General features: G+C 36.1%; 1 protein-coding gene across 12 annotated transcripts in view; it reads right to left on the bottom strand.

Annotated features, from left to right (window-relative positions):
* Window positions 1-14,081, bottom strand: part of UNC80 (unc-80 homolog, NALCN channel complex subunit) — a 224,811-nt gene that overhangs the window by 118,871 nt on the left and 91,859 nt on the right. For 7 of the 12 annotated variants that reach the window (XM_037745098.1, XM_017546781.2, XM_017546788.2 and 4 more), the window contains exons 23-24: window positions 6,368-6,580; window positions 1,106-1,277 (exon numbers count right to left, since the gene is read on the bottom strand). In XM_037745098.1, the coding sequence (XP_037601026.1) occupies window positions 1,106-1,277; window positions 6,368-6,580 (385 nt within the window). The remainder of the gene's footprint in view (window positions 1-1,105; window positions 1,278-6,367; window positions 6,581-14,081) is intronic. The other 5 variants (XM_017546785.2, XM_017546787.2, XM_017546790.2 and 2 more) reach the window with 1 other exon arrangement.

The following is a 14,081-nucleotide window of genomic DNA, read 5'->3' as shown; positions in this document are numbered from 1 at the left end:
GGTTCCAGGATTGCTGGATAAACCTCACTCTAAGATAGTATAGACTATTGTAGATATCTCTGGGGACAACCTTCATTATTAGGCTGAAAGACTGAAATAATAATTTGGTGTTTTACCAACAACTGTCAAGATTTACTCTCATTTGATAAGGTCTTAGAAGGGGCAACATTATTAAAAAATGCACACAAAAAGTTGGGAAGGAACATGGGAAGGAAGATCATAAGAATTTTCTTTGATTATTATTTAGCCCTGCCTAATTTTACACTTCATCTATTTTTTTACATTTCATGACTGCAATGATGCGGTAGGTCTGAATCACCTAATGAAAGACAACCCTTAAAATGTAGTCAGGGAGCCTGAATTTCAAACCACAGGGGAAGGTCGGGAGAAAGAGATCTTGCTATGTTCATCCTATAAAAATAGAAATCCCATAACTATAACTGGAATTTTGTATTTCATAAAAGACATTGGTACATATACACAAAAGTTTGTATGATATAGAACACATGTATGCACAAAACAATGTTGAAGAAGGATGTAATAGGAATCTTTTTGTCTCTACTTTTCTATGATGGAATTCAGTTCTAAATTTAATAAATAGGTACAGTACAGCAGATAGTCACAGTTCTAGCAACCTCTGAACATTTTAATATTTCAGTGTTAAGTTAAATAATATACTCTGTCTAAAATTTTCAATATTTTAGTGTTTGGAAAATATTTCATATTCAACTTTATTTGGTCTGACTTTGTTTCCTGGAGCTATATATATATATATATATATATATATATATATATATATATCTGACAAAATCACAACTAGAGTCCCTCAGAGACATTTTCTCAGAGAAGTCTAATACCAATCTTTGTATAATAGCAAGAGTCAAAGTTGAAAAAGTAATAAATGTTCCACCTTGCCTGTAGCTCCTTGCCCCTGTCTGTCTTTTCTTTCCAGTTCTTGCCTGTCTCTTGCCTGTAGCTTTATGCACATGCTTTACACTCATGCACAGGGAAAAGGGGAAAAGGCACAGTGGGAAGAATGGGAAGGTGGTAAGAATATGAAAGAGGAAAGAGAAGTATTAAGTGCTCCTAAAGCAGAGGTTCTTACAAGCAGGGGTTCTTGTAGTAAAGGGAGTCTCCTTACTGTCATCTAAAAAGTCTTCCTCCTCATCCTCCTTTCTAAGTCTCCTCTTGGTCTCTTCATCGTAAATGAGGCCCAGTAAGTTGGCTGGGCTCTCACTTTCCCCATGGCACAGCTCATTCAATCGGATGCCAATTGCCTACCATGGGAAGGAAAAAGAATGAAACAGCACAAACTATGTCAAACTCTAAAATAGGCTCTCAAATTACAGCAGACATAAGCAACCAATTAATGGGAATTATTTCCAGCATAAGCCTTTTCTGTATACCACAGTGTTATTTCCACCATATTTGGCAGTATGGAAACCAGAAATGGAAGAAATTGCTATCTCCAAGGTCATGCAGGCTAAAGATGTGTGAAAACTAGAATGACACCTTTGTATATTTGTACAGAAGTTTTTCTGAAAACATTTCCATTTACTCAAAGGTTATTTATTTCATAGACGTGATATAAAGAAGTACACAGTTGCTTTTAATGGAGGATTTTATTGCAGTAAAACATCAGAAGGCACAGTTCCTCGGAGTGCTTCTGATTATGCTATTTTTAATGAGAATGTCGCTGTCACGCTAATGAGTTTAGAAGCTGGCAAGAATTTTGTTCCTGCAATTTTTTCTATCTGTCATTACATATGTGCTTATTGGCTTCTTTTATAGACTTTGTTCCTCTTTCCATAATAATCTATGAATTAGTAAGATATGCTAACTTTTCTTTTGGTAGAGTGCCCAGCAACAACATTAGAAATACAACTTTTAATAACTCAGTACATGGACAATATTGGTTTTTACATGGTATTCTTAGAACCAGCACCCTTACTATCTGTTAAACATCAGGCACTCTTGTCTGATTTAGCAAAGGAATTTTCCACAAGAAGAGACAAAAAACACTATCTCTAATTTATTTTATTTCCAATTATATACTGTATGCAACAATGGAAGAGACATAGGCTCAGGAGTGAGAGTCAGAGAAAAAGTAAAACAGGTCACTGAACTTGGGGTTTGACAGCCTGAATACTCTGCGTTTAAGCAAGAGCAAAATTCTAGCTAAGTTTCTTCTTTCTTTCTGTATCATACTTTGCAAATATTTAGAAAAGCAAGTAAGAAAATATGCTTACTACTGGAAACCAACATGCTCAAACTCTCTAAGTGAAGATTATGCTCATAACTCTTTAAATGAAAAGACATTTTTGAATGTTTTAGATATCTGGAAAGAAAAAGTTTTCCCCAAACTCTGGAATTAAGTGAGGAGCTAAAACCCAGGAAGCAAAAAACCACACCAAGGAGAAATCGGTATGGAAAGGTGTCGTGGGATTCCAAAAGTTTAGCTGCTAACTGGATAAGTTTTAAGCAAAGAAAATGAATTGTAAAAACACAATCACCACCACAATAAAAAGCCTGGTGCTGCTATTTTGGAGAGCCTCTGTTAAGGATGAGACATGCAATCACGAGTCTGGAATGGAGTCAACAAACTAAATAATGAGACTCAAAGGGGAAAAATGTCTACATTGGCCATTCCAGGATATTGTAACTAAGCAACTTAAATTAAGTCCACAGTTTATAAACCTTAAAGGGCTGCTCAAAAAATGAACTTGTCTGGCATAATATTATATGTTTAAATAATAATTTAGATCCCTATGTCTCATCCAAAGCTAGAAAAATGCCTCAAGGCTATGTTTATTCATCTCTTCCTTCATTCATCAAATATTTATTAAGTGAGGTAATTTGTTAGCTATTAAATAAAACAAAGTTGAGTAAGCTGTTATAGTACACCGGTACCTTTGTTTAATGTGCCCTGGTGGACTATAAACCCACATAAGAAAGGTTACTGTTTGGCAAATAGGAAGGTTAGCGCGGCTAAGGGGTTTGCCCAAGGTCACTCAGCAGGATTCAAACATAGGATGTCTGACTGTCTATGTCTGTGTTCTTCTCTCAATGAGCTTACAGTCTATTGAGGCATGCAATAACATAACAAAAGAACTCATTAACTATTAACTCAAAAGAACACACTTTGTTAACTCATAAGATAGATTAAATCCAGTTCAGAAAGAGAGAGGGTTGGGGAGCTGCGGGACTGGGTAACTACATATTGGCTACAATGTGTACTACTCGGGTGATGGATGCATTAAAATCTCAGAATTCAACACTATAAAATTAATTTATCTATGTAGCCAAAAACTGCTTGTACCCCAAAAACCATTTAAATTTAAAAAATAAAGATAAAATTTAGTTCAGAGAATCACAGAAAATCTCACAGAAGGTCTCAAAGTCTGTAGACTTTCATGAATTGGTGTTTTGACTGATGCAGAATGGGGAGAGTAGACATTCAAGGGGAGGGTCCCGACAGATTTATGTTCATGGAAATGCACCATGAGCTCAGAGACTGACGGGGCGGTGGGGGGTGGCACTTGATTGAAGTACAGTTTTGTGAGAGGAAATAATGTACAGGAAGGATGAAAAGGTAGATTTGGATTAGATCCTACAGTTTTTGAAATTGAACTTCATTTTACGTTCTTGAGAAGGATGAAAGGTAGTTTCTGAGTGGGGGAAGTAACCTGATCACTCATTCCAGGGACATCGTACTAGCTGCCCAAGAATGCAGAGACAAGCATGGACTCTGCTTTCAAAAATTCATGTCAGAACCTATTGTTATTAAATAGATATTAGGAGGAAAGGATTTAAATACATATTCTTTAGGTACATTAGCTCATTTGAGTTCATCACCCATAATCTTGGAATGGTTTGAACAAAGGTTGTGGAGAAGGCAGTGACATCAGGCTAAGCAGTTTGGGTTTTATCCTGAGGGAAAAGGAGGGCCACTGGAAGCATTTTAAGTGGATAAGAAACACACTCTGATTTGCATTTTAGCCGAATCACTTGGAGAGCAGTTTGGAGAATGACTGAGAGGGGGCAAGTCTGGAGGCTGGGAGATGAGGATGAATGTCTTATCTTGGTGGGCTGAGCCACAGGAAGATCTTTTCACTGGCAGTGTGTAGGATGCATTAAATAAGAGGAGACTGTGAGGAAAGACCAAATAGGAAAAAAGTTTAATCATCCAGATAAGAAGTCATGGGGATCTGACCTAAGGGGCTTCAGTGACATGAAAGAAGTAGGACCAATAGGGGAGGAGATTGGGATACGCTCAAAGGTTGGCATCTCAGATGACGGTGGTGTCATTAATAAGAAAAGTAAGCTCAGAAGGGTTGTAGGAGGCAATGTGTAAATTTGAGGAGAAGAGTTTTATTTTAGAAGATTGAGTTCTAGGATACTAAGTGAATGTTTCCAAAGTGCAGCGGGCAATGTAGGCCTGGGATCTGAAAATTGCTATGGTTAGGGAAGTCTGTACTAACAGATTACAGTTGGAAGTATAAGAATGAATGTAACCCTGATGTAAGTTATATAGGAAGAAATCAAGAGAGATCCTGGAGAATATCTGTTTATGAGGAGGGGAAGAGACAGAGGATTGGGGGAGACAGAGAATTGGGCACAGAGATGCAAGGAAATTCTGGAGCGTAATGTTCTCAAAAAGATAAAGGACAAAAGCCAAAGGTATGGGCAGTTGGCAGTGTCAAATGCTGCAAGAAAGATAGAAGACATTTGTTCTGAAAACACCTGTTTGTGAAATCTCTTGGTCACAATTTCCCTATAAACCTGATACTCTTTAATGCTCAGTACTTAATGGTTTTCCCCTCCTGTAGGAAGCCAAAGGGATTATCAACTGTGACTGCTGTTTCAGAGTAGCCTCTCAATAAGGCCTTCCTTGAATAAGATAGGTAATAAATGGGGGCAGGTGGTGGTGAAACATCTTTCCACATTAAAGAGATTACTGGTGCATCTGTGTATCTCTTGATATGCATTTCACTGAAACTGCTTGAATTCTATGAACTCTTATGCTTAATGGTATTAAAAACAAAAATAATTAAATGTAGGATAAATATGATGGCATCACATAATAAATTATCTCAGTGATTTACAAAAATAGATATTACATAGGAGAAATTGCATCTTCTCATATACATAATGTGTAATAGAAGCCTGAAAAGGGCAGTGCTAAGTCTTGATCATTGACATTAGCATTAATAAAATATTCTGCTCCATCATATCACACATACGTATATATACACACACACACCTATATCTATACATATGTGTATTTTTTTAAACAGGATGTCTTTATATAGGAAAGAAAATCCAAAGAACAGCAATTAAAGAAGGAAAGACTGATAAACTTATAGAATGACTGCACACATAATGAATACAATTCACACCTTTTGAATAACTTTGGCATTTTGCAAAAAAGAATTGGCTAAAACTGGAGGAAGAACACCCTTAGTTGGTAAGCACATTGGTAGGCATATTCAGCTGAATTATTAAGGGAAATTATAACAGTTATCTCAAGTAATCTTTAAGGAAAGAGGAATATATGGAACCTCTTTATGTGTGTTTATGTTCACCTCTTTCTAAAATTAGCAGAAACAACTTGGTCCTCTTGAATTTCTTTTTATTCTTCACCTTTTTTCCTTCTATGGAAAAGAAGTTGTAGTTATTGTAAAGGTCCATTTTGTTAGAATTCCTAAAGAAGTTTCATTCTTTAAAATTTATTCAGTTACTCATATGCGCACATACATATGTATTGTGTGATTTCCAAAGACTTTCGGGCAACTTATAGGAGGCACATCAACAAAAGAGAAAATTCCATTAAGAAATTAGAAAAAAACATGTCTTGCAAAGTATAACTTAGAATAGAAAACCAAAATAAGACTGAGTATTTGACAATTGTAACAATGACTTTCAAAAAGATAATTCTTGCACGTGTGTAACTATGTAACAAACCTGCATGTTCTGCACAGGTACCCCAGGACTTAAAATATAATAAATTAAAAAAAAGATAATTCTTGATGAATATAGCAATTAGAAGCAAGGCTTTGGAATCTAATGTGGGAGATGGAATATTGGTTCCTCTACTTACTACTAATAGATACATAAAATTTGGCAGGTCGCTTGACCTGTATAAACTTCAGTTTTCTTAACTGCGAAACAGAGATAGTAATGTCTAGCCTCATTTATTTATTGGGATGATTAAATGAGTTGTTTATTTTTCCCAAAAGTGTTTCCTTCAGTACCTGGTACATAACAAACACTCAATAAATTGTCTTCAAAACAAACACAATCAATCAAAAATGACTCCACTTCACTCAAGCATCCTAATTGTTATAGAAGAAAACCGAAAGCTCACATCGCCCCATTGGTAGAACAGCTTGGCCGCATTCCACTGCAGCTTCTGGTTTCGCTTGTTGCCCACAATGGGAGAGCGTCCCCGGGAAAGGCCTTTCTTGGTGATGTTCACATGGTGCCCTTTCATCCACTCTGGCCAGTTGCCACGGTTGCAGCGGTGAACAAAACGAGCACATTCCAGGAACAAAGCTGCTCTGGCCACCACAGGGGCTTCCTAAGTAGGGTTGTTGAGGAAAGAGTAATCTGGGATTAATGAACAATAACTTTAAATTGCTCTTAAAGGGAATTATTGTGTACTTTTAGTTTATTTTCCTCTTCTGTTTTGATTTAGTTTGGCCTTATTTCCCAGGGTGGTGTCAGTTTGGCCAACACAGTAGTGACAAATCTGGAAAGCAAAACCCCCAAAGAAAATTTGTATCTTGAAGAATTGGACATTTTAAGTAGGTTTCTGTGTTGCTTTCTCCTTCTTCTCAAGAATCTCAAGTAATTACATGTCACCAACTTTGTATATTTAAGGGTGGCAGAAATTTGAGTGTTGAGTGAAAGAGCTTTTAGTGAGGTTTTAAATATGAATCTTTTTTCAAACCCTAAAATTTTACATGGGGCAAACAAATATTCCATTTCTAGAACTAGTCTTATTTTAACCAAGAGTGTCAGAAGTAATTTTGTACCAATGATAGTCTTTTGTCTGTAAGCATCCATATGTTTCAAAAAGGTACAATCGCTTCTGCACATTTTGGCTATTAAGAAAAGGAGCTCAAGACCAGCCTGGCGAACATGGTGAAGCCTCATCTCAACTAAAAATACAAAAAATTAGCCGGGTGTGGTGGTGCATGCCTGTAATCCCAGCTACTCAGGAGGCTAAGGCTTGAACCCAGGAGGCGGAGGTTGCAATGAGCTGAGATTGAGCCACTGTACCCCAGCCTAGGGCACAGAGTGAGACTCCATCTCAAAAAAAAAAAAACAAAAACAAACAAAAAAAACATAAAAACAAACAAACAAACAAAAAACAACAACAAAAACAAAGAAAAAAGGAAAAAAAGAAGCTCAGTCTTGTTGAGTTAGTCTTGTCTTTTTCCTTTTGTCACAAATAACTGGTTCTACTTAAGTAGGCATGGTTTTAACTGAAAATGTTTGATAAAGAGGAGATTAATGGATAAATGAAAGAGCGTTTCTTCAGAAAAATATGGCTCCAACTTGTCATGTGAAAACGTGCTTAAAAAAAAAAAAGAAATGTCTTTTAGAATCAAATGCTCTACTGAAATCTTTGAAAGTTAAAAAAAAAATTAAGGAAAGAAGTAATGTGAAGTTTTCCAGAGAAGGTCAATAGATCATAAGAAAATATGTGTCAATTATTCATGTGTATTTTGACTTGTGTCAGTTTTTTAAAAAATACATTACAATATTATTTATCACTTTAGGATTACTAATAACCATAGGTTACTCAGTAACCACAGATTTTCAAATTGAAATCATTCTTAAAAATCATTGTAAGCAATAATATTCTTAACAATGTATTGATCCACAAAGTTAAAATAGATGCTAATATAGAGTGTCAATTACATGCCAGTTAACTTTTACAGTAATAATATATAAGATCCCTGTGATCTATAAATAATATCCCCCATTTAAGATTTTTTTAAATGAGATATAATTTGTTCACTATCATATAGCATTAAAGCAGTGAATATAGGAACATAGGATTCAACCCCATGTCTCATTGATGCCCAGGCCTATGCTAGTTTCTCTTTGGTACTTACATTGTTTTAATTTATTCTCTTATAAATCTTAGTAAAAGATAATTTGTAGAATGCAAGTAGAAGTTAACTATTAATATTTCAAGTGGGACATTAGTCCCATGTACTATTACTATTTTCTAAAACGTAGATATATCATTTTCCCATTTGTTATCTATTACGGGCTCCATCCACCTTAACCATGTGAAAAATAAGGATATCCAGGCTTTTGTGATTTGGGTCCTCCTTTTCTATGCCCATCTCAAGTGCTTCACGATCAAATTATGTCAACCTAGTTGCTATCTCCCAAATATGACATCTTCTACCATTCCATGTGTTGTCTCATGATTTGCAGAGCCTTGAAACTCCTTCCCCATCCAAAAAGTTCTTATTTTTAGGATTCAGGATTCAGTTAGTTACCTCCTCTGAGAAGCCTTTTAAAATCCCTTCCTGGTCAGGCAGAGCTGATTACTTTACATTTTTGGGTACCAAAGTATCCCAAACACGCTGGATAATTCAAGTAAGTTAGTTCCTTAAGCATTTCTTCATCATATATGTCTTAAATGCAGCCATCAAAAATTACAATAAAAACATATTTACGTAGGGACTTAATTTTACAAAGAATATAAAAAATTAACCTATGTGAAAGACAGAATGCAAGATGAACACTAAGGGTGAGAATCTATCCTTAACAAAAACTGGATACTAATGATGAAAATCTATCATCATCAACTGCATGAGGCCAAGACTAGGAAGCAGGTGACAGGGATAGAAAAACTTGAGATTGCAAGGAGTCAGATAACCTTCTGCATTAAACCCAGTAGTATTGCAGTGCCATACCATGTAGATTAAATATCTACATTCTTTCCTGCATTAAGTATTTATTTCACTAAAAAAAAATAGTTTAGAATGCAAATATGTGTCTGGTAAAGGTTGAAACATTTGTCTCTAAAACAGAATGTCAGTTTAGAGGTCAGGTAAGTGATGCAAATTTATTCTTAGCCTGTCACAATATGACACATTCCCAATATAAAGCAACATGGAATCAAAGCTTAATGACAGGAAGACATAAGTAACACTGCTGAAACAGCATTATATTGTGAACCTTGGCTCCTTCAGGATTAACACCAGTGAAACTTAACCTGGACCGTATGTATGGGGTAGAGGATCATTTTATTGCCTCTAAGTGTTAGATGGCAACTGAGAGGATTAACAATAGATGAATGAGCAATCCAAATAGTGATATGTGAGGCTTCCTATATAGATTAGTTTGCCTTCTTTAGATAAAAGAATTCTTAAAAGATATTCCTTAAAAATTAGTTGTTTAAGAAGCTGAAGGCATTTCTGAATCAAAACCAATTTCAGCTTTCCTGCTCTCAAAAGCTTCTCATGATAAAATGCAGATATTATCAGTTATAGACTGTGGGAAACTCTAATCCAAGTTTGGAAATGAAATTGAGATCAATATGATAATAATTCTTATTACTATGTGGCAAAACAATAAGGGGATAGTTGGTTGTTATCTGATGAATTTGATGCGTGTAAATAGCCAAACCCATTAATGTTTGGAAATGTGACTGTTTGCATCAAGGATGATGACACAGAGTCATTCAAATATTGCCTTTTTATTATAATCCTTATTAGCCTAGTGGATGATGGAAGGCTTAGAAATTCTGTATTCAAGAGGGCAGTGAATAATACCAATTTCTGGGGCTATTTTAGTATGTATATTACTATACTGAAAATTGAGGGCGATGTTAAGGTACAAAGATAAGTGTGCTAAGGTCCAAAATCATTAGTTAGCAACAGCTAATTAAGTTTGCTGAGTTTGCAATGTGTGTCAACAGCATTCAAGGAATTCTGGTGTGAGTGTGGCTAGGAGGAATTGTTTTCATTCAATTCCTTTTAAAAGGTAGTTTAGAAAGTATTGATTTGAGGGGCAGGGTTATGGAATACCTCAGACAAAGGATTCCTCCTGAGCATAAACGAAAGTCAATTTTCTCTCTTTTGATGGCGCTTACCTCTTATGGCTCAGTGCAATCTGAAGAAGCAGCACAAGATGGAGGCATGACATAATGGATAGGGATGGATTCACATCACAGAGAAAAACAGCACAAATGGAGAAAAATGAATCGGAAGAATGCTGCATAGCTGAAAAGAACCACAGAGTATCAGAGGCACAGTTACAAGTGAACATTTAAACAAAATTTGACACCATTGGAATACCACAGAGAATTTGCTGGTGGTCCTAAAAGAAAATTAGGCATATTTAAATTTCTTCTTTCTTATTAACGTTTCTGCTCAGATCCCTTTTTATGCTCCATGATGTCACAGAGAGGCTTCTATTCCATTATGTTATAACTTTGTAGTTTCCAGACAAGCAAGAATCAGTTTTAACTGGGAAGGCAAAATATTAGACTGAACCTATGAATTTCTAAATTTGAAGGTCAAAAATAGTCATATCAGCAATTTCATATGGTTCAATCTTGTACAAGGTATTCTCTGCATTGGTTACAGGGCTGTCTAGTTAAAATTACAAAAAGTCTAATGAATGTCATTGCACAGCATGGGGGTCTCTAACAGTCTACAGCTAGAAAACTTCAAGATTCTGGCTGCTTTCCTTGACTTCTTTGCCATTTTTTCCTTGAATTTTATAAGATCATTATGTATATTGAATACTTCCTTTATAAAAGTGAGGCAGAGAATTTAGATACTAATTTCAGCAGCTGTGCTTTATTTTGCCTGGGGGCCTAGAAAATATTGTTGCCAAGATATGATGGTTAATTGAAGCTTATAATTGCAATACATTCCTTTCCCTGGAGGAGTATATCTAAGCTTATTATGTGCGAAGAAACCTTGACTGATCCTGAAAACTCATATAACACTGGACAGAAACTAACTGTTTTTAAAGACTAAATATTTTATATGGGCCCCTGGGGAATTACATAATTTTTTTTATTGCCTTACAAAATAAAATATAAAGTTGTTGCTGCTGCAGGACACCCGTTTATTTACAACCAATGGGAATAAATAGTTATTGTGGGTCTTAGTAAGTATTGGAAAGTTCTTTGCTAGGGGGTATATACTTCTGAGTCAGTATTTATTACTTAGCTTGTATTGAATTCTCTGCCTGACTGAGATCAATAAAAAACTGGCTCACTGCTAACGGGATGCCTCCATCCCTGCCCATTTCTACAGTAGCTGTGAGTAGGCTGAAGACCAACATTATAGTTTAGTACATGGTCTGGAAGGCGAGTCATTTTAGCACTTACTCAGATCATGCTAATATTTTGGATATTTTGAAAACCAAATGAGGACTTCTGTTTCTAGCAATATGATAAATTAAGAATAAAGAATTCATTTGATTTAGAACACCTGAAATGGTGGGTAAAATATCCAAAAATGTCTATTTTTGTTTTGCTTTTGTTTCTAAAGTGAGATTGAAGACAACCGAAGAGTAAAAATTACAAGGAAGTGCAATTCTGGGGGTGGGAGTAGGGATAAACTAGATATAAATATTTGTTCTGAAGGTTTCTGATGACTAGAGAGAGACCAAATGGGTTTCGAATGGGCCACAAGTTAAAAGTTGGCACAAGTGGTGGTCAGGTCATGTACTCCTCTGTCATAAAACCAAGATCTCAGGTAGGAGCCACCCTCAGTGTACGAATAAGAAAAAATCTGCTCCAAAGGAGTTGGTTTGTCTGACAAGGTTTGGCTCTGGGTAGGACAGAGGGGGTAAAAAAAGGAAAAAAGTCTTTTATGAGAATGCTTAACAAAATCCCACATTCTCATAAAAGTTTGGAGCACCAATAATGGGCTAATTTCATGCCCCCCCACCCCAAAAATAATTTTTAAAATGTTTTTAGAATATTTCCAGGTGTCTGACAAAAATAAATTTAAATTATCTCTGGAGAAATACTTTATTTAAACCAGTACTTCACAAATCTTCATATTTGAGCCTAGGAGTCACTTAGGAAGATGGACAAAATAAATTCCTTGGCTCCATCCCCAGATATTCTGATTCAGGAGATCTATTGTAGGGCCTGGAAATTTGCATTTATCACATGCTCACAGGTGAAGCTGACATTGCTGGTCCACTGAAAACACTACTGCTAACACAGGACTTAAATAATTCCCACAGATAAAGTCCCAAGGAACGAGCTACATTATATTTCAAAATAACTAAAAGACAGGGTTTGGAATGTTCCCAACACAAAAAAATGATAAATGTTTGAGGTGATAGAGATTCCAGTTATCCCAATTTAATCATTACATATTGTATACATATATCAAAATATCACATGCATTCCATAAACATGCACAACTATTATGTATGAATAATAAAGTACAACATAAAATAATCCACTATGAATAAGAGTTAGAAGAAATAACAAAGTGCAGAATAAAGTTCACAAGGACTGTAGTTATTGGAATCACAGTATATCAAACACATTTAAAGATAAACATGAGTATTGAAAGTATAATGAAGGAATCAAATGATACAAGTTGATTAGGAAGTTTTAAACAAAATTTAAATAGAATTTTTACAAATAAAAAATATAGTACTTGAAACTTAAAACTCAATAGATAGACTAAAACACAATTATATCAGGTTTTTCCACCTGCAATACTATTGGCTATTTGGGTCAGATGATTCTGTGTGTGTGTGTGTGTGTGTGTGTGTGTGTCAGGGTGTACTTTGTATTATGGAATGCTTACCTGCATCTTTGGTATTTACCCAATCCCCAAGTGTGACAACTGAAAATTCCTCCAGATATTGCCAAATGTCCCCTGATGGGCAAAACTACCCTTTGTTAAGAAACATGGGATCAGACACAGTTGAAGAGAAAAGGTGAAGTGGAAAATATATCTGATAAAATAATCCAGAATTTAGCATAGAGAGAGAGAGACAAATGAAAAATATGAGAGTTTATAAAAAACAGAAAATAGGAGAGAGATCCAAGATGGCTGATTACTAGCAGCTCAGGATTGTAGCTCCCAGTGAAGGCACAGAGAACGAGAGGACGCCACACTTTCAGACAAGTTTTTGTTGCTTACGGACTGGGAGATTCCCAGGGGAGGAGCCCCACGGGTCGCTGGGGCAACTCTTGTGGCCTGTGCAGCGGTTTTGCCGGCACCCCGGCGTGGCGGTTCTTGGTGCAGAGTAAACGGGACTGGGTCCCCTTTTGGTTGACGTTTGGAGCTCCGGGAAGGCAGAGTCACCTATTCAGCTGATTGAAAAAGGGACTCAAGAAGGAAGACAGACCAGAGATTCCCGGGCAGAAAAGCACCACGAATCTTAATGCCGCTGTTTTGGCCAGCACAGTGGGTTGTTCAGATGCAGCACTGGGAATCAACAAGTTGGACATCCACTCAGAGACCTAATTTGAAATTACAAAGACGACAGGTGGATAAATTTACAATGATGGGAAGAAACCAGCGTTAAAAGGCTGAGAATACCCAAAAACAGAATGCCTCTCCCTCTACAGAGGATCACAGTTCCTCATCAACAAGGGAACAAGGCCTGATGGAGAACGAGTGTGTTCCATTAACAGATTTAGGCTTCAGAAGGTTGATAATAAGAAACTTCTGTGAGTTAAAAGAGCATGTTCTAGCCCAATGTAAAGAAACTGAGAACCTTGAAAAACGGTTTGACGAAATCCTAATGAGAATAGACAATCTAGAGAGGAATACAAGTGAATTAATGGAACTGAAGCATACAATACGAGAACTCCGTGAAGTATGCACAGGTTTTAACAGTAAAATTGATCAAGCAGAAGAAAGGTTATTGAAGACCAACTTAATGAAATAAAACGAGAAAACAAGATTAGAGAAAAAAGGGTAAAAAGGAATGAGCAAAGTCTCCAAGAAATATGGGACTCTGTGAAAAGACCTAATTTACATTTGATGGGTGTACCTGAATGTCATGAAGAGAATGAATCCAAGCTGGAAAATATTCTTCAGGATATTATTCAGGAA

Source organism: Cebus imitator, unplaced genomic scaffold (assembly GCF_001604975.1).
Source record: "Cebus imitator isolate Cc_AM_T3 unplaced genomic scaffold, Cebus_imitator-1.0 Scaffold191, whole genome shotgun sequence".
Taxonomy (NCBI): Eukaryota; Metazoa; Chordata; class Mammalia; order Primates; family Cebidae; genus Cebus; species Cebus imitator.
The sequence above is the reverse complement of the archived record's forward strand: the minus strand, read 5'-3'. Positions and strand labels throughout refer to the sequence as shown.